General features: G+C 39.0%; 1 protein-coding gene across 3 annotated transcripts in view; it reads left to right on the top strand.

Annotated features, from left to right (window-relative positions):
• The first annotated feature begins 418 nt into the window (after positions 1–418).
• The window catches only part of LOC112047813 (catenin alpha), a 94,756-nt gene continuing 74,834 nt past the window's right edge, over positions 419–20,340 (top strand). For 2 of the 3 annotated variants that reach the window (XM_024085071.2, XM_024085068.2), the window contains exons 1-15: positions 419–602; positions 1,510–1,691; positions 5,874–6,020; positions 6,754–6,920; positions 8,001–8,210; positions 9,034–9,157; positions 10,475–10,536; positions 11,573–11,691; positions 12,571–12,655; positions 13,458–13,573; positions 15,248–15,365; positions 15,832–15,924; positions 16,797–16,953; positions 18,629–18,734; positions 19,535–19,629. In XM_024085071.2, the coding sequence (XP_023940839.1) occupies positions 1,523–1,691; positions 5,874–6,020; positions 6,754–6,920; positions 8,001–8,210; positions 9,034–9,157; positions 10,475–10,536; positions 11,573–11,691; positions 12,571–12,655; positions 13,458–13,573; positions 15,248–15,365; positions 15,832–15,924; positions 16,797–16,953; positions 18,629–18,734; positions 19,535–19,629 (1,768 nt within the window). In that variant the 5' untranslated portion in view covers positions 419–602; positions 1,510–1,522. Of the gene's footprint in view, positions 603–1,509; positions 1,692–5,873; positions 6,021–6,753; positions 6,921–7,098; positions 7,177–8,000; positions 8,211–9,033; positions 9,158–10,474; positions 10,537–11,572; positions 11,692–12,570; positions 12,656–13,457; positions 13,574–15,247; positions 15,366–15,831; positions 15,925–16,796; positions 16,954–18,628; positions 18,735–19,534; positions 19,630–20,340 lie in introns of those variants that run through there. The other variant, XM_024085072.2, reaches the window with a different exon arrangement.

Consider the following 20,340-nt stretch of genomic DNA (forward strand, 5'->3'; position numbering starts at 1 on the left):
TGAAATAAAATAAATGTTTATTAATAGTTTGTGTTTAATGCTTGTAAGTCATGGTATGCTAAATTCGCAGTTACTAAAGCGGCAAGGGGACTAGGTTAGGACTTTAGGTTTGGTAGAAAAGATGATAGGAAGAACAATTTGTTCGTTTTTCGGGACAAAAGACAATAATGTCATTACATGGGTTAACGTGGGCTGGTTTTATTTCCGCAGCCACGTGGCCGTAAAAACAATTCTGTTAAATTTTGAAACAAAGAATCTACATTCTACAACATTTAATAAATGCTAAATACTGTCAAACATTAAAAAATGCAAATAAGTTACTTGCACTGTGTAAAAGCACCATTTATGTGTAACTTTAGCTTATTTCTAAACTGGCAATGATGAATAATTTGTTTCTGTTTTTAAGCCATTATAATCTGGCAACACAGTTCCACTGTTTTTGACACGCCTTTGTGAGGTATTTCGTGTTATTTTCCTACATTTTCGTGATTAAATCTTCGTTATTTTAAGTGAAGTGTGTTAAATTTTGTGTATTACATTACTATAAGTGTCGTGCATTGTATTAAATAGCGGACTTCCTTCAAAATATCGTCCAAACTAAGGTAAATGCGAGCACAATCAATGTCAATATTTTACTCGACCAAATAAAAAAGTTCGCTTTTCAGTATTGTTTTTAAACGTAAAAACGACCTATCGTAATTGGTCGCGTTATTAATATTGTAGACCAATGTTTTGTTTATTTTAAAATCACTTTCATTTCGTTATTTATCAAAATTTCAGTGTTATTTGGTTTAATTTGTAGTAAACACTCGTATTTGATACCTAACATGTCTAGTAAGGGCTGTAGTTTAGTGGGATGAGTCACCTATAACAGTAGTTTACTTTCACAAGTAGTGGAAAATTATCAATGCAATCATTCGTATCGGTATAGTCATTGAGTTAAATAAATGACTAACAACCATAACAAGAAATTATACATATCCATACACTATATGATTACCCGTTCCCGAGGGAATATGTGGTTATTTGTATGAAAAAAATTCTATATTGGTTTAGTACCTAGATCCAGAGATTGCCCACTACAAAGAAACAAACTTACAAACTTCATCACTTTGTAATATTAGTGATAGTAATACAATAATCTTAACATTCCATGGATTCACTGTGCTAATGCCAGATCCATCACATGGCAGAGAGAAAATCTCTGAGGAGAGTCCTGGACTTGTGATCAAATAACTCTTTCTCATAGCCGGTGAGAGATATGACCGCAGGACCAATGACTTTACGTGCTCCGAGACAAGGAAGTGTACCAACACCAACAATTAAGATTTTTCTTACAAAAAAACTCTTACTAACATATTTTTTTTGTTGGCCTGACGATTAGAACCCTCGACCTTATTTTCCTTTGCCAAACCAGCTACAACTGGACCAATGAGGCAGTCATATACAACACACATTTGACTCTTACACAACTAACACACAATTTATGATCAACATTACAAATTCCAGAACCCCGTCACCAATGGCGACCCTAACCGACCCCTACGGCACCACAGGCCAGTTGACCCTCAAGTGGGACCCCAAGAACCTGGAGATCAGGACCATGTCAGTGGAACGGACTCTAGAGCCCTTGGTGCTCCAGGTGACCACCCTGGTCAATAGTAAGGACAAGTCTGCAAAGAAGAAGAGACGTAAGTTGATTTTATATAAAGAATATGAATGTAAGAAAAAAAGTGGAACCCCACAACTGTTTTGGTTTAGTAATCTCTGTGGTATTTAATCATTATTTTGTTGTAGGGTTATGTTTTTATATTTTTTTGTTCTATTATTCTCATGCATCATTAACTACCCACTATTTGGCTTACTATAGAGCGCAGTTAGGCTAATAGTTCATCACGCTGGCCCAATGCACATTGGCAGACTTCACACACATAAAGAATTCAGAAAATTCTCTGGTATGCAAGTTTCCGCATATTGTTTTTCCTTCACCGTTTGAGACACGTGATATTTAATTTCTTAAAATGCACACAACTGAAAAGTTGGAGGTGCATGCCCCGGACCGGATTCGAACCTAAGCTAACCTAACCTATAGTCAGATCGGGTAGGTATTTTAAACAATGTAAATAAACAAAAACAGCTGACTTAGGGGTGCTCAACATTTTACTACAGCATTATTTACGAATATTGTCATGAAATAAAACTTCCTTTGATAAACAAATATTTTTTTCATTCTATAGTCCTATATCCTGTTATTTATCTAACAGATAATGTTTCACTTATATTCAGGGTTCCGTAGTCAATAAAGAACCCTTATAGTTTTGTTTTTTATTATGTATAAGCAAGCATAAGGTATCCTCGACATATTTAAACACATTAATCAAAACGGTTTTCTCGGAGGACGATAAGGGTGATTGCTTCGTACGTTTCTTTTTTGGTGACGGAAACGATAGCAATGCGGAATAACTGCTCCGGCTAGTACCAGGCTCCGCTTCACTCATTTTCGTACTAAACTAAATAAAATTAATAAATTAATTAATTAAACAAATAAAAAACCCGACTGCCTATATGATACAAAAACTGAAAAGAAAAAAAACAAGCTCAGTCCAGAAGTGTAGAAAATAATTAGAAAACAGTCGGGACCTATTATATTGAATATAATGATTTACGTCTACATTTTTAATAGGTCCCCACTTTAGTTTAATCAGTTTATGTATCATTTATGCAGTCGGGTTATTCGTTTATTTAATTATTTTATTTCATAATTTTTAGTTAGATAGATGGTGAATTTCGGATTTATTTGTTATGTTTGTTACAAAGTACGATAGTGTATACCTACGTCCAACCGAGGATAAGTAACTATTCAAAAAAATCTACGGAACCCTTGGTGGGCGAATCCGACTCGCACATGTCGATTTTTATAATCAATATATTTAATTTAGTCTATTTAAGGTATTTTATAACTACACTTCATAAACCTTATAGTCGTCCGCCTCGCGTATTATGTATATACAATTAATAAATAACGTTTTTCTAATTGTAGTTTTTTGTTGGCCATTATATACCATTTTGAAATTCTTACAAAAAGCCCTTGAATTTGATTCCCTTGTTGCAATATTAAAAAAAAATCACCTCGATTCTATAGCATCTCACAGTCGTCTTGTTGGTTTTTTTTTTTAATTTCACCTATCTAAGAACACTTGGGTTATTAAAACAAATCTAAGGATATCTGAATTACGTAAATCCGTTCAGCGGTTTCGAAGATATGAGGTAATAAAGAATACATACAAGATACGCGCGAAAGACAAACAACAAATAAACAATAATTAACAACAACAACGAAACGAGAACAAAACGAAATAACAAAAATTACAAAGGAAGAAAATACGCACAACAGACTGGATTTAGTTAACGAATCATTAACGAATACTGTGAGGTAGGAGTATTAGTCACAGACAACAAATAAAGTAGTGTTCTGTGCTGTGAAGTGTGTACTGTGAAATGTCAAATCTTCTTTCACTTAATAACACAAAATCAAAAAAAATAATCATAGTATAGGGTAATTCTGCAATAAATGAAAGGTAAAATTCACATTAAAATAAAAGAAAACATCTTCTTTTGATATGAAAATACGACATTTATAAAAATCATTAAAGTTATTATTTAATTTTATAAATGCACATTTAATACCCATAAATCTTAATATCTTTGTTTTTCAAAATGGTTTGTGACTCATGTCTGCTTGGGGTATTTAAGGTTCTTTTTATGTCGTTTATCGTTTTTGGGCAAATTTTGCCCATTTTTTTGCACATTGTGCAAACTCTATATAATAATTAACATAGACGAATTAGACATGGAAATGAAATCGCACCCAAATGCAGAAACAAAATTGCCTGTCGTTTTTTGAAGGGGACGAGGTAAACTCACTCATCGAAAATATTTAACAAGAATAATATAATCTGTACACAGAACGTTAAATTAATGGATCGATGTTTTGCTGTTCGTTCGTTCGTTAGAAGAATAGAATCGATTTTTCTTTTAGATATTGTTTTTATTACAAATTTATTATAAATTATAATTATGTTTTTGATGACCTCCGTGGCGCACTGGTACGCGCGGTGGATTTACAAGACAGAGGTCCTAGGTTCGATCCCCGGCCGATTGAGGATTTCTTAATTGGGCCAGGTCTGGCTGGTTACCACCCTACCTACAAAACGTACCGCTAAGCGATTTAGCGTTCCGGTATGATGTCGTGTAGAAATCATACCGTCCATCTTAGATTGCATCATCACTTACCATCAGGTGAGACTGAAATCAAGGGCTAACATGTTAAGAATAACAAAAATAAAATAGAAATATTTTCAAATTGAACGTCACGTCATCTTTTACTGAATTAGAAGTCGTTTGCCGTTTTTCATGCCATTGAACTACTTACTACACAAACCAGAATATTTAGGGAGTTTTTTAGACGACGAAAACGATTACAACAATGAAACATCGATACAACCGAACAATCTAACGCGTTTGTTAGTTTTTATACACGCGTTAGCCGCTCAACTTTACAAACACTTCTAAATGCCCCGCTCTATATAGGTAAATAGATCGTTGATTCTTTGACAGAGAGGTAACGTCTTGCGAGGCAGGTCTTTCTATTATTGGTCCGAGATAATTAATTTATTGTTTGTGAATCCGGGCTCAAAAGGGCCAGAACCCAGAGCCGTAAAGCTTATTATTAAAAATATAATGTATGTGAATCGAAACGAAAAGTGTCGCCTTAAAAGAACCTTTTTGAGAAGTGATATTGTTGTGTAAAAAGCCTAAAGTTGTGGACTATAACTCAGATTGGGTACACCATTGTGCTTAGAGCACAAATGTCCATGTGGGAAAGAGGTGAGTAAATTTGGAATCCACGGGCTTTCATGCCAAAGGAGTGGCGGTAGGCTATGTCGGCATGGCTCTCTTAATGACATAATAAAAAGGGCTCTTGCCACCATAAATATTCCTGCGCTAATCGAGCCGTTAGGAATCAGTCGGGATGATGGTAAGAGACCTGATGGATTGACGCTGGTTCCCTGGGAAATGGGGTGGGCCCTAATGTGGGACGCTACATGCGTCGACACATTAGCACCGTGTCATATCAGGGAGACAGAATCAAGACCGGGAGCCGCAGCAGAAAAAGCTGAAACCGGTAAGTGGCTCAAGTATGCCTCTCTGACAGAGAGTTACATATTTGTACCTTTTGCCGTGGAGACCCTTGGGCCATGGAGTCGCAGTGGCAAAAAATTTTTCCGTACCATTTCACTGCGGCTAGTTGCCTCGACTGGTGACAGAAGGGCTGGCTCATTTTTTGCGCAAAGGATCAGTCTGGCTGTCCAGCGCGGAAATGCAGCCAGTATTCTTGCCACCATTCCACGTGGGCATGATTTGTAGTTATTAAGATAAGTTAGCTTAAGTTCCCTATTGTATTCTTTCTCAATAAAAAAAAAAAAAAAAAACTAAGCTGTCTGAAACAAAGGTAGAGGTCATATTCACTGGACTATCATACTTCTCAGTGCAATTGTACAAAATTGATTACCGATGAAGAATGTTATGACTCAAGCCGAGTTTAGCTTGGCTTTGAAGTTTTTTGAGATACAGCTTTTAGGTATTCTATCTATTTAGGTATATCTATTTAGGTATCAAATTGTGAGGCAGATTGTGTAGGAACATTAAAATGTAACAATATCTGTATATTACCACATTCTGGCAATAAATGATTTATGATTTGAAATACTTTTCAGTTCAAACATTCTTGCATGCCCCAGAATCCTCATTTTTTCTATACTCTCTCTACTTGTATACTCTACTACATTGTCTCAAGTGATGGTGTATTGCAGCGGGCAAGTCAAAGCGAGCCAGCGCTCTGGTGGCGACGGTGGAGCACGCTACTGAGATCTTCATAGAGCGTGGGCAGACCATCGCGTATGAGAACCCGGAGATAACTCAGGAGATGCTGGCAGCTGTGGAGGAGGTCAGGAAGGCTGGTAAGTCACTTGCACTGTCACAAAGATATTGGACATACAGAGCCACCAGACTCTCCAACGGCTATCTTCCAATGAATGTCTCAATAAATATGGTTCAGTTGTTCCAGACATTACTCCAAACATACATATAAAAGGTACACAGTTTAAGTTCAAAGAGCTGATACGTGTTGAGGTCTCAAGGTGCCAGAATTGCTACCTAGAAAGAATAAGAGGACCACCATACCATAAAGTAATGTGTTGGTCAACTTTCCACCACATGGACTAACAACAATAAATATATAAAACTTACTTAATCTTGGTGGCTCCAGATTATCGTATTTACAAAAAGCTTATGTCCAAGAGTGATGCCTATCAACTAAAATGGTTATTGCACTCACAATTAATTAACCACAAACACTTAAATTTTATTTACCAGTGAACGCCCGCGACTTTGTCCGCGTGAAATTTAGTTTTTCACAAATCCCTTGGGATCCTTCTCCTCCATAGATTTTTCTGGGATGAAAAGTAACCTATGTGTTAATCCAGAGTAAAATCTATTTCCGTTCCAAATTTCAGCAAAATCAGTTCAGTATTTGCGGCGTTAAAGAGTAACAAACATCCAAACAAATATCCATACAAACTTTCGCGTTTATAATATGTATAATGGAGGATATGTGCTTATAGGAGGTTGTTGGACAGGTTTCTTTAAATCTATTTCTTGTTCCGCCAACTAATATGAATACTTTGTTTTCAGGCGCCGCGATGAGCCTGGCAGCGCGCGAGTTCTCCGAGGAGCCGTGCGCGTCCGCCGTGCGCTCCGGCATGGTGCGCGCGGCGCGTGGGCTGCTGTCGGCTGTGACGCGCCTGCTCATCCTGGCTGACATGGTGGACGTGCATCTGCTGCTGTCCAACCTGCGTACCGTGAGTCATATAGATAGTCTTGAAAGGAGCAAGCTCGCAAAGTTTCACGTCTGTGCTGCTGACCGTTGAAGAGTTCCTTTGGAGAAGACAAAACTTTGCTGCATCGGTACTTGGTAGAGTTCTTGCTTAGCTACTAAAATGTAAGTTATATACAAAGCGTCCATGTCTGCTGCGAAGGCTACTGACTTCCGCCATGCTGCTCCTCATCCTGGCTGACATGGTGGACGTGCATCTCCTGCTGTCCAATTTGCGTACCGTGAGTCATATAGATAGTCTTGAAGGGAGCAAGCTCGCAAAGTTTCACGTCTGCGCTGCTGACCGTTGAAGAGTTCCTTTGGAGAAGACAAAACTCGGCTGTATCTGTACTTGGTAGAGTTTATGCTTAGCTATCAAATTGTAAGTTATATACAAAGTGTTATCTTTCAAACTTGCCGGAGCCTTTAGACCTCCTTAATCTGGCCCTGTCACAAAATTGTTTTGCAACAGATGTCTACTAATTATGAACTTCCTTGCTAAGTTTGTAGCACAAAAAATGAAGGACTTTCATACAAACTTGCGAGAGCTTTCAGGTCTCTTTAAATTCAATATCGCAAAACAACTTCTTTGTAACACTGCCGATGTTGCGCGCGGGGCGGGGGGCGTGTATCGATAAATAGAAAACCCACGACTGATGCACGTTCCTTCGCCCGCATATTATGAGAGTGTTATCAACGAATTTGCCAGACTATAACTAAAAACGACTTCCCTGCCAAATTTCATATTTGTAGGTCAAGCGGTTTTCTAGATTTCGAAATGACCTTCCGCATTTATATATTAAGACTAGTAGACGTCGCGCGGTTTCACCCGCGTGGTTCCCGTTCCCGCAGGAATACGGGGATAAAATATAGCCTATAGCCTTCCTCGATAAATGGGCTATATAACACTGAAAGAATTTTTCAAATTGGACCAGTAGTTCTTGAGATTAGCCCGTTCAAACAAACAAACTCTTGAGCTTTATAATTAGTATAGATATCCTAGTGTGACTACTTCTGGCTTGGCATCAAATCCTTCTCTTGCTACAACACATTCCTTGTACTGCAGGTGGAGAGCGACCTGGACAAGCTGAAAGCGGCATCCTCCCAGTCGGAGCTGCTGGAGTCGGCGCGCCAGCTGGGGCGCTCGGCCGGCGAGCTGGCGGCGCAGGCGGCTCGGCGGCAGCTGGAGCTGAAGGAGCCGCGCATGAAGGACGAGCTGGCCGCCGCCAGAGCTGTGCTGAAGAAGCATTCCACCATGCTGCTCACTGCCTCCAAGGTACAGATGCGGTGCTAAACCATGGACATGGACGTTGACGTCTCAAGGTAGAGGGTGGGGGAGTCAAGTCTCTAACAAACGCATCCCTAAATCTTATCAAATCATATCTTTTAGATCTATCCAAAGATACCTCACACTATTGAAATAAATGAGTAAAAAAAACATCCTCACTTTACAAGAACTTTACTTTTTTTTTGGCTGGTGGGAGGCTTCGACCGTGGCTAGTTACCACCCTACCGCCAAGCGATTTAGCGTTCCGGTACGATGTCGTGTAGAAACTGGAAGGGGTGTGGATTGTCATCCTACTCCTAACAAGTTAGCCCTCTTCCAGCTTAGATTGCATCATCACTTACCATCAGGTGAGATTGTAGTCAAGGACTAATTTTACAAAATAAAAAAAAAATTCAAGATTTCAATTTAACAAGTTACATTTTTAATGTAAGAAAGAAAGAAAGAATGAAAGAAAATAAACTTATTCAGATTTAAAAGTAGCAAACAGTATCCTACCCTAAAGACAGCATGTCTGTCTGTATTAACCCTTAAAAAGAAAGGGTGTACAGCTCAGCATATGCCGTGTACTATATAAAAGCATAACACATGGCGCTGATTGTCAGCTGAGACCCGTGTGACGTCACAGCTAACATAAAAAAAGTGATCAAATTCAAGTGAACTAAATTCAATTATAAGCAGCAAATATGTACATACTCATGTTTAGTAGTAATTGTCTCTACGCTAAACCGCGGACAGACAGACATGACGAAACAAGAGTTCCTTGTAGATTACGGAACCCTAAAAAGCTTATTGTACCGCCACTTGCCGGCAGGTGTACGTACGGCACCCCGAGCTGGCGGCGGCGAAGGCCAACCGCGACTTCGTGCTGCGCGCCGTGTGCTCCGCCGTCGACACCATCTCCGCCGTGGCGCAGGGCCGCCCGCTGCCGCCCGCGGGTGAGCATGCCACAGAGTCTCAGACCAATTATAGAAGGACCTGTATCGCACTCATAGTCACAAACAAAATTATCTGTCATTTTGTGAGGAAAACGAGCTTAGATTTTGTATATATCTTATACTAACCTAGAAGTTTTTGCCCGTTTTTTACACAATTCAATTACACAAAAAGGTATTTTTACGGAGCTCTTTAACCGACGAACACGATTACAAATATTTAACATCGATTCTATAGAGACAATTTTTATAATCGCATTAGATCGTTGATCATATACTTTGACAGAAAAGTAACGTCTAGCGAGGCAGGTCCTATGCAATAATTGGTCTGAGCACAGAGTACACCACGGTGGAGGTATGACGACAGAGGGGGGGGGGGGAAGAGGAGGTCGTCATACTACTTGTTTTCTAAAGCATTCTAAATAAAGTATAAGCTCTATGTAACTACACTAGCTGACGCCGCGTGGTTTCACCCGCGTGGTTATCGTTCCCGTAGGAATATGGGGATAAGATAGCTTATAGACTCGATAAATGGGCTAACTAACACTGAAAGAATTTTTCAAATCGGACCAGTAGTTCCTGAGATTAGCGCGTTCAATCAAACAAACTCTTCAGCTTTATAATATTAGTATAGATTAAAGGGATTGTATATTTTATGACGTTATAGAGAGTTGTCGTTATATGGAAAGAAGAAAAATGTATAAGTAAAACTTTTTCGTCAATACACAGTGATTTTATTTTGGTAGCCATGTTAACTATTTGAAAGTTTGTGCTAAGAATATGATAACGTAAAGTCCATGATTTCTACTTATTATTCTACGAATTTCTTATAAAGATTTTTTTGGATGATGCCGACAGTTGAGTTCATTATGGGCTAGAATAATAAAGCGACAAAAGAACGTACTCTACTTTAACTAATTATGGCAATATAAAAGGTCCTTGACCGACTTGATTGATTGATGAAAATTGATGCATCTTGATGTTTTTTTTTTAAATGGTTACCTATTAATTTCGTTATTTATTAACCAATTTTAAAAATTCTCATCTTCTTGAAAGAGTATACTTCCAGATTAATCCCATTTCATTTTCATGAAGATTGGTTAAGTGATTTTGTGAAATAACTGAAATAACATCTTTCAAGTCGGTTCAATTTTCATGTTGAAATGATTGGGTTATAGAGAGTGGGTGTGATACTTTATAAAGTGTATTATTATATGGAAGGCAAGCTAAACCAATAAAAGCCATGTGAAATCGACGCTTTAGCGAGTTTGTCGTTATATCGAGTGACATGGAGTTTACACTGTATGTTTGGTGTTGCAGGCAACAGCCGTGTCCCGGTGGAAGGTCCCGGAGAGTTGGCGCAGGCTCTCGACGACTTTGATGTGAGTCTAAACTCAGATATTTTTTAGTTTTGACGGCCTCCGTGGCGCAGTGGTATGCGCCGTGGATTTACAAAACGGAGGTCCTGGGTTCGATCCCCGGCTAGGCAGATTGAGATTTTCTTAATTACTCAAGGTCTGGCTGGTGGGAGGCTTCGAAGTTAGCTTGCTTCCATCTTAGACTGCATCATCACTTACCATCAGGTGAGATTGTAGTCAAGGGCTAACTTGTAAAGAATAAACAAAAAAAAAGCTGCATAACAGCACAAAATGTGTACTTTATATAAAGTTTCCAAAATAATAAAGTCTACAAAAGTAATGTTTCTTTTTGTAGACTGTATAGACTCTGAACTACGATATAATTTTATTCTTATATTACTTTACACACATCTCTTTGGCAAGGCTATAGCTAGCATTTGTTATCTCGGTATAGTGAGATGAAAAGTTGTTACGCACGATATTTATTTACCCTTCCTGGCATTGAATCCTACTCTACACTAAGGATCCTTTTTGAATCATTCGATGTATGTTAGAATCCTTTGCTTCCTTTATACTTTATTTAATGAATTGTAAATTATAAATGTCACGATACTAAGGATCCTTTTTAAATCACTCGATGTATGTTAGAATCTTTCGCTTCCTTAATACTTTATTTAATGAATTTTATCTTGTAAATGTCTCGCTGATTCAGTTAGCCTATTTGGCTTTGAATCACTAGTTCCTTGTTTGAGCTTGATATACCGAGCTTCTGTCTTCCAAGGAATTATGTGTCAAATTTCCCAGAAATTGAGGTCTTTTATTGTTTATGTATTAGCATGAAAATATATTTTTTTTTTCATAATATGTGTTGCACAAATGAAGTATCACACTAATATTATATAGGCGTAAGTTTGTGTGGGTGTGTAAGTATGTTTGTTCCTCTTTTACATTGCTGCTACTGAAGCGATTTGGCTTTCTTGTATGATTCTTTTTTGAATCACTCGCTTCGTAGTAGAATCCTTCTCTTCCTTGACGTTTATGAATGGATTTCATTTCACAGGAGCGAATGGTGATGGAGCCTCTGGCGTACTCCGAGCTTCGCACCAGACCCTCGCTGGAGGAGCGCCTGGAGTCCATCATCTCTGGCGCGGCTCTGATGGCTGACAGCTCCTGCACCAGGTGAGAGCCTATTCATCATCATATCAGCTGATATATATTCACTATCTGTTATATGGACTTTAGTGTGCCAAAAAAATTATCCGAATTATTTCACCGCGGTTAGTTGCCTTAACTGGTAACATAAGGGCGCTCAATAGGCTACTTGCCTCTTTTGTAAACAGTGTTTAAACTGAATTATGGAAGTATTATAAGCTATATTTTATTTGGTCCCGTCTATAATAATCAGTAAAAATTTTAATATTAATAAAAAAATATCTACGTAAATTTTTTGCCGCTGAAACACAACACATTAGCAAGTGACGTCATTCATAGAGATAACAGCGTGATTGGCGTTTGCAGTGATGTGATTATATCACGTCACCGCAAGCGCCAATCACAAACCGATGCCTTGTAGCGAATGACGTCACAGTTTATGATTGGCGTTTGCGGTGACGTGATAAAAATACAATTTTGTTTCATAAAAATATTACTTTCACTGAGATTATTTTCACAAATAAAAATGTGATTAGAGTTTCTAGGCATCTAAACTGCCTCTATGAAAGTCTTCTTAGTTTTCTACAGCAGGCGAGTAGCCTATTAATTACTTAAAATGCGGGAATCGGAGGCAAAGGTCATATCCACTGGGCTATCACGGCTCTCGGCAAAAAGTATCGCCCTGTATATTTGACTAGCTGACGCCGTGCAGTTTCACCTGCGTAGTTCCCGTTCCCGTTGGAATACGGGGATAATATATAGCCCATAGCCTTCCTCGATAAATGGGCTATCTAACACTGAAAGAATTTTTCAAATCGGACCAGTAGTTCCTGAGATTAGCGCGTTCAAACAAACTCTTCACCTTTATAATATTAGTATGGATTGTGAACGCTTGTATGTCCGCAGAGACGAGCGCCGCGAGCGCATAGTGGCGGAGTGCAACGCGGTGAGACAGGCGCTGCAAGACTTGCTGCACGAGTACATGAGCAATGTGAGTTTTTTTTAAGAGCTCACTACCGAATTGTTTTTTTTTTCTTTTTTAGGCCACCGCAGCTAATCTCATGTTGCTCTCCCTCACTGTCATAGGCCGATGGGACGGCAGACACGAGAGAGGTGAGGCGTTACGTGTCTCCTCGAGGTTCCAGGACTTGTGACCTTGGGTGTAGGTTTAAGGGATTCCTTTATAATAATAAACGCTCCCTGCTCGACACGTTCTCCATGCCCACACTAAACAATTGATGATCAATAAGTACAACACAAAACATTACCAATAATTACAATTACAACATAAAACGTTATTGCACAAAATCACTAACGCGAATGGCAGCGTGACAGTGTCTACGCTGCCTAACAAACAACTGAGCTTAAAATCAAAAATCATTTATTTCAAGTAAGCTCAGTTTACAAGCACTTTTGACACGTCAGTTGACTATTTGTAAAGACTCTACCACCGGTTCGGAAGGTAGGTTCTGCTGAGAAGATACCGGCAAGAAACTCAACAATTGCTCTTTTTTAAAAAATCATACAGTATTATAATTTACAATTGATGACAACATTACAATTTGTTATAGTTTTACTTTTTGTGAGAAGGTGGAAGCTGATCCAATGGCCTCCAAGCGCTTTTATTTTATAACCTCGACTAAGTAAATGTTTTTAACACATTAAAGTCAACAAATACCTTCTTATTTATATAAACACTGATACCTTCCTACAATAACTAATTATGAATGTTGATACCACCCGTAATCGTGGACCTCGCCCTGACTTATGATTGTGAATGTTGGTTGTTGCAGACGGGTCGCTCGGAGCAGTCCGAGGGCCTGGAGCGCGCGCTGGAGCAGATGTGCCGTAAGACCAGGGACCTGCGCCGCCAGCTGCGCAAGGCCGTGGTGGACCATGTCTCCGACAGGTAGGGCTCGTGAGCTTAGACTAATCACATAAGGACCTGCCGCGCTAGACTTTTTTGTCAAAGTATATGATCAACGATCTAATGCGATTATACAAACTGTCTCTTAAAATATGTTTCATAGTTGTAATCGTGTTCGTCGGTGAAAAAATACCTTTTGGTGTAGTTGAATGGTACAATGGGCAAAACTTTTTAGAAAATGACAAACAATTTTGTTCGTGAATCTGAGGTCATAAATCATTCTCTTCACTTGTGTGACGTCACGGGTAGCAGCGTCAGTGAATGTACCATTATTTTGTGGTAGAGGAAACACCTCGAGCAGATCCCAGGATTTGTGACCTTGAGAGTAGGTTTAAGGGATCCCTTTAGAATGCTTCAAGACTTCCCTGCCTGATATGTTCTCCATTTCCACACTCAACAATTTATGATGAACAATAATTACAACTCAAAACGTCTAACGTCTAAAAATCACTAACGCGACTGGCAGCGTGACGGTGTCTACGCTGCATCACAAATATCTGAGCTCAAGAAATCAATAACACTGTTATTTATACCAACACTGATACCTCCGCTAATGAATGTTTATACCACCTGTAATCGAGGGACCTGTACCGTTTGTATGCAGTGGCGGAATGGCAGTCTTAGCCGCCCTAGACCCAATAGCACCTATCACACAGGTAATATGATGCATTTGCATTGAAGGCAATGACTATTTAAATAATGTATTTGTATTGCCTTTTATAAAAAGCAATAGATTTTGTAATATGTTTTTACTAGCGGACGCCGGACGAATTCAGTTTTTCACAAATTCCACCGTAACCATGGATTTTTCCGGGATAAAAAGTAGCCTATGTGTTAATCTAGGCTATAATATATCTCAATATCAAATTTCAGCTAATTCGTTTCAGTAGTCGAGGCTGTGAAAGAGTAACAAACATTAATATCATTAAAATCATCAGTTTTTGTTTCGTTTATCATCAAAATCTCGGGAAACCATGGATTTTTTCGGGACAAAAAGTAGCTTATGTGTCAGTCCAGAGTGAAATCTATTTCCATTAAAATTTCGGCCAAATCGCTTTAGTAGTAGCGTTAAAGAGTAATAATAATCTTTATTTAAGGAAAATACACATAAAAAAAATGAAACAAGGGCCTTATTACTAAAAATTACTACTAAGTATACAATATACAAGTACATGCTTATTTAATATTAATATATATAAAATAAATAAAAAAGCCATTTCATTTCACGTTTCATTTTTCTTAGTATTGTTAGTTTGAAAAAAAAAAAATATACTTAATTAATGTTAGTTGGTGAGTATGTTAACAATATCTATGAGATTAGAGCCCCTTCTCGGGTAAAGGCCTCCTCCATTCTTTTCCATGATTCCCTTTCCTTTGCTGTTCTCTTCCACTCCTTCCCGGCAGTTGTAATGATGTCGTCAGTCCACCGTTTGTTTGGTCTGCCAACATTCCTTTTACCTCGTGGTCCTGTCCACCTTGTACATTGTAAGGTACAATATAAGTATACATAAATGTGTAAATACAAATAAATTAATGTGATGAAAGTTGCACTAGTATAAAACTTCGGAACTTCCATCGCTCTTCCCTCAAATAGGAGAGTAACAAATACACACACACACAAACTTTCGCCTTTATAATATGAATGTGATGTTGCAGCTTCCTGGAGACCAACGTGCCGCTGCTGGTGCTGCTGGAGGCGGCGCGCGGCGGCAACGAGAAGGAGGTGGAGGAGTACGCCATCGTGTTCACCGAGCACGCCAACAAACTCGTCGAGGTACGCTCCTACAGTTGCGTCGCAGTTGTCGAGGCGCTCACTAGATGGCGCTACTGGTACTTTGGGATTAAATTGTATCGCGCTATTAAGATTTTTTTAAATTGTATTTTATTATCTAGAACTAGCCGATATTTGCGATTTCGTCCGCAAAAGTCTGGATCGCGTGGCATGGAGCGAATAGTACTTTATAGAGTTACTGGCTGTCGGCCTTTTTCACTTCCATTATAAAATATACCCAATGTAGTGTTTGAGCATTAATTTGTTATGAAGTAATATTAAAACTGTTTTTCGTTCTGGAGTAATTTTAAAAATATGACATCTTAGATTTATTAACAGCAAATGATGTTAAGGGCAATGTGATTTTGAAGGGCTAATGCAGCGATATCTGGATATGAATTGTAATATCTATATCTGTGTCATTAAAGAGGAATTATGAATTTATTTTTTTTAATTTCTCTATTCGCAGGTGGCTAACTTGGTGTGTTCGATGTCCAACAACGAAGATGGCGTCAAGATGGTGCGCCACGCGGCCGGACAGATCGAGGCCTTGTGTCCGCAGGTCAGTTATTATAACTTCACAAATGTGTTCAATTTTATGTATACAATAACATCTAAGGGCATAGGTTCGAATTCGGTCCAGGGCATGCACCTCCAACCCTTGTATGTGCATTTTAAGAAATTAAATATCATATGTCTCAAACGGTGAAGGAAAAACATCGTGAGGAAACCTGCATACCAGAGAATTTTCTTAATTCTCTGCGTGCGTGAAATTTGCCAATCCGCATTGCAAGAACCATCTCCACCAGTACCAGCATGACTAAGGGCCCCGTATAAATTCGAAAGTATAGCTTGGCAAATTCGTTCGTTACACTTCCGATGGCCCGCGGGGGCCGGGAGGGGGGTAGCGATGCTCCACTTGCAGCCTCTGCTCCGCGCATGAGTTCACATCCGCGCAGTCTTTCGTCCCCCGTCGCCCGCATATCATGGGAGTGTCATTAACGAACTTGCCAAGCTATAGTCTGGTGTAGGATCACACGTGTGGGTAAAGGAAACATCGATAGTTCTACAATAGAGTTTTAATAAATCTTCAAAGCTCTATACAAATTCAACACAAGACAAACAAACAAACAAATGAACAAACAGCTTCTACTCTTTTCCCGAAAATTACAAGGGCATTACATTTCATAAAAACAAAAGACTAAACCCGATATTATCGGAAATGCGTGTTCACTAGCTCGCAGTTGCTAGCGAAGTGACAATGTAAATGCGATATAGGTTTTAGGTAATCTTTAAATAGGTCGCTTTCACTTTTTCAAGACGCAGCTGCATCGCTCAGGTGGCTGGCGCCTCGAAGTCTGTGTTTTGGTGTTCGACATAGCTAACACTGGTATATCACCATGTTTCATAATAAATGTCTGAACTGTCTCCCAGGTCATTAACGCTGCGCGCGTGCTGGCGGCGCGCAGTCGCTCGCGCGTGGCGCAGGAGAACGCGTCGGCGTTCGCGCGCGCGTGGGAGGCGGCCGTGCGCCTGCTCACCGACGCCGTCGACGACATCACCACCATCGACGACTTCCTCGCCGTCAGCGGTACTGCTCACTGGCTACACCCCTCTGTGCCCCTCACCACCACATCACCTCACCACACCACGGCACGACATCACCACATCACCTCACCACACCACGTCACCACACCTCTTGTTGTCGCCGCGTTTTTACATGTTTTTAATATATAAATTGTTAGATTAATCATAAAATCTATACATATAAAAGAAAGTCGGGTTTGTTACAACACTTACTCGAAATCTGCTGGACCGTTTTTCATGGTATTTGATTCGTTGGATTTGTCTCCGCCAAGAATAGTAGAATACATCTTAATAACAATGATAACTCGACGAATAAATAATTATGAAAGATGAATAATTTTCCATAACTAATTTTAATTAATACCTGTCAAACATATTTTGTTATCCATCTTGTCAAATATTGTTTAAGTAATGATTGATACGCGCGTTCAGAAATACTGACAAATGATTAACATTTACGTGTGCGTTCATAAATTTCTATAGGTTAATCAATGCGTAAATGTCTTTATGTTTGAGTACGATAACATTTTAGGTCGACACGCCCGAAAAACGTCCTTCACGATGACATAACGCCCGACAATGCTTCCCAGGCAACACAAATACAGCGCCTTCGTCCGCGAAAACGAGGTCTTCAATATCTGACATCACCCAGACGGAGTTTTTTTAACTCGCGATTTTGGAGGAGCCCGGACTGATACACTCGGGCCAAAACACCCTTCCCGAATGGCTCTCTAAACCGAGGGCCTTTTTTCTCCTCTATATTCATAAACAACAATGCGGTACAAAGGGCTAATTTACTAATATTTTATTCCCCTCCACTACCCTTTTTTAACCCTTAACTAACTATAACTCCGTCTCTGTATTTCTAAGCAACTATTCGTCAAAGTCCTCATCAACTAAAAGTGACTATGTAGTTAGTCTGTACGCCGTAGAAGTAGGTGCGGGAGGATTACCAGCAAAATCTATAACTGGCTGAAAGACCTTGGCCTCTCTAGAAGTGCAGCTAGTTATACAGGAAGAAATTTTTTTTAGTGCGGATATTTGTATTTTTTGTACATAAACAAAATTTAATGATCACGTATTTTTTCTTTTTTTTTTTAACTCAAAAATAACAAAATTATCGTTAGCTAAAGTTATTTACTTTTGAACAGAATTTTAGGGTCACCCTATTGTGCGTTTATTTTATTTTCGTTTGATACCTAAAGGACGTCACCAGATCACTTTTAAGCTGAATATATCTTGTTTAGTAATAATATGTACATTATTTTGTTATTTTAGAGACATAAATTAAAAAAAAAAATTACATAAAATGTATCGAACTGTTTGTAGATTTATATTCTATTAATGATAGAGAACCACGAAAAAAAATATCCGCACTAAAGACCGAATCACCCTGTATATTAGAACGAGTATCCAAAACTGCTCTAATAGGATCTTACCAAATTTGGATAGGTAGGGAGAACAACACGATCAGAGAAGGGGAGTGTTGATCGATCGTCAAGGAATTCCTTAACCCTACACCCTGTAGTCACAAGTCCTGGACTTTGCTTGGTGTTTTTCTCTCTACCACGCGATGGACCCGGCACCTGCACGGTGAATCCATGGAATGCTAAGTTATTCGTCTCTCAAGGGGAGTTAACTTAAAGTGAATGTATTCAATGTGAACGTTCTTTCCCCAGAGAACCACATCCTGGAGGACGTGAACAAGTGTGTGGTGGCGCTGCAGGAGGGCGACCCGGACTCGCTGGAGAGGACCGCGGGCGCCATCCGCGGGAGGGCTTCAAGGTATTACTGCCACCACTCTTACTATCATCATCAGGAGCCCTCTTCAAACATCAGACAGAGAAAACTTTTCCGATCATTTGAAATATTTTATCAGCTGGCTGTAGATACTGTTGGTCCACTGCCTAATATCGTTTACCCATTTACGTCGCTGTCGTCCTTGTGCCCTTTTTCCGACTATCTTGCCTTCTAGGATCAACCTGGGAAACTCGTAAACTATTACTATAACTATAACTAAATTCTTGTTTTTCAGTTTTTTTTTTGTAGCTTTTCAGCACACTATACCTCAAATTCAAAATTAATTTATTTCAAGTAGGCTCATTTTACAAGCACTTTTGACACGTCAGTTGACTATTTGTAAAGATTCTACCACCGGTTCGGAAGGCAGGTTCTGCCGAGAAGAAACCGGCAAGAAACTCAACAGTTGCTCTTTTAAAAAATCATACAATATTGTAATTTGCAATTGATGACAACATTACAATTTCTTATAGTTTTACTTCCTGTGTGAAGGTGGAAGCTGATGCAACTGCCTCCAAGCATCTTTGTCATTAAGGAACTCATCAATGTTGTAGTAACCTCGACTAAGTAAATGTTTTTTAACACAAAGCTATGCATTAGCAGGTCCATCATAAATTTTTAAAGTCTTAATGAACATTTCCCAGGATACGTGGAGCATTTTTACAATTGATTACTATAAAGTTAATTTTCCGTGAGTAGCTTCATCTTGATGAGAAGATCTTCCAACATCCTGTATAGTGTGTAATGTGTATATACAGAGTGTTAACATGTCGTCCCTTATACAGGGTGTGCTCGGTGGTGACGCAGGAGATGGACAACTACGAGCCGTGCATCTACACCAAGCGAGTGCTGGAGGCTGTCACCGTGTTACGAGATCAGGGTGAGTGATCTTTCAATATTTTAGACCTTAGTTACTTGAGTTAAGGAACTTAACCCTACAATGTGAGCTACGCCACGCCTCACGGTTTTATTGTATTAAAGATAGATAAAGAGTAAGTTGGTTGATGCGTTACGAAAAGTGTAATCCGGGTGAGGCTTTTGAGATGCGTGCTGCCATCTAGTGGCACAGTGAAATGGTGTTTGGTGTTTTAAACTACCAATAGATGGCGTTTTTAGATAACTTTGAAACAATCCCATTTTGTTGCAGTTATGTCTGAGGCTCATAGATGGCGCTTTTTTTTCAATTTTGATAGAAGTTTTATTACAGTTGTGTGGTCTACACACTCGTTGTTTTTTTAGCTTTACCATGATCTACCACTTCGTCATAAAATCGTTTAGTTAAACAATATATATTTATTTTATTTTGTAACTTTCTTACCCAGTTACATATTACGAGTATAAGCTGAAGGTGAAATTATGAATTGGTGCTTACAAACACACAATTATACAGCGTGTTTTGTTTTTATTCCAATAGGGATGAAAAGTATTAAGCTACTTTTTAATTACATGCGTTTTCCGTTTCACCATATTCAATTTATATAGTCACGGCTAAATCCAATTTACAAAATATCATTCATTTTCAAAATCAAAATTTCATTTATCGAAAGTTTGAACAGAAAGGGTTTCCGAAGTCGCAAGTTTTTTTTAAAAA

Source organism: Bicyclus anynana, chromosome 27 (assembly GCF_947172395.1).
Source record: "Bicyclus anynana chromosome 27, ilBicAnyn1.1, whole genome shotgun sequence".
NCBI lineage: Eukaryota > Metazoa > Arthropoda > Insecta > Lepidoptera > Nymphalidae > Bicyclus > Bicyclus anynana.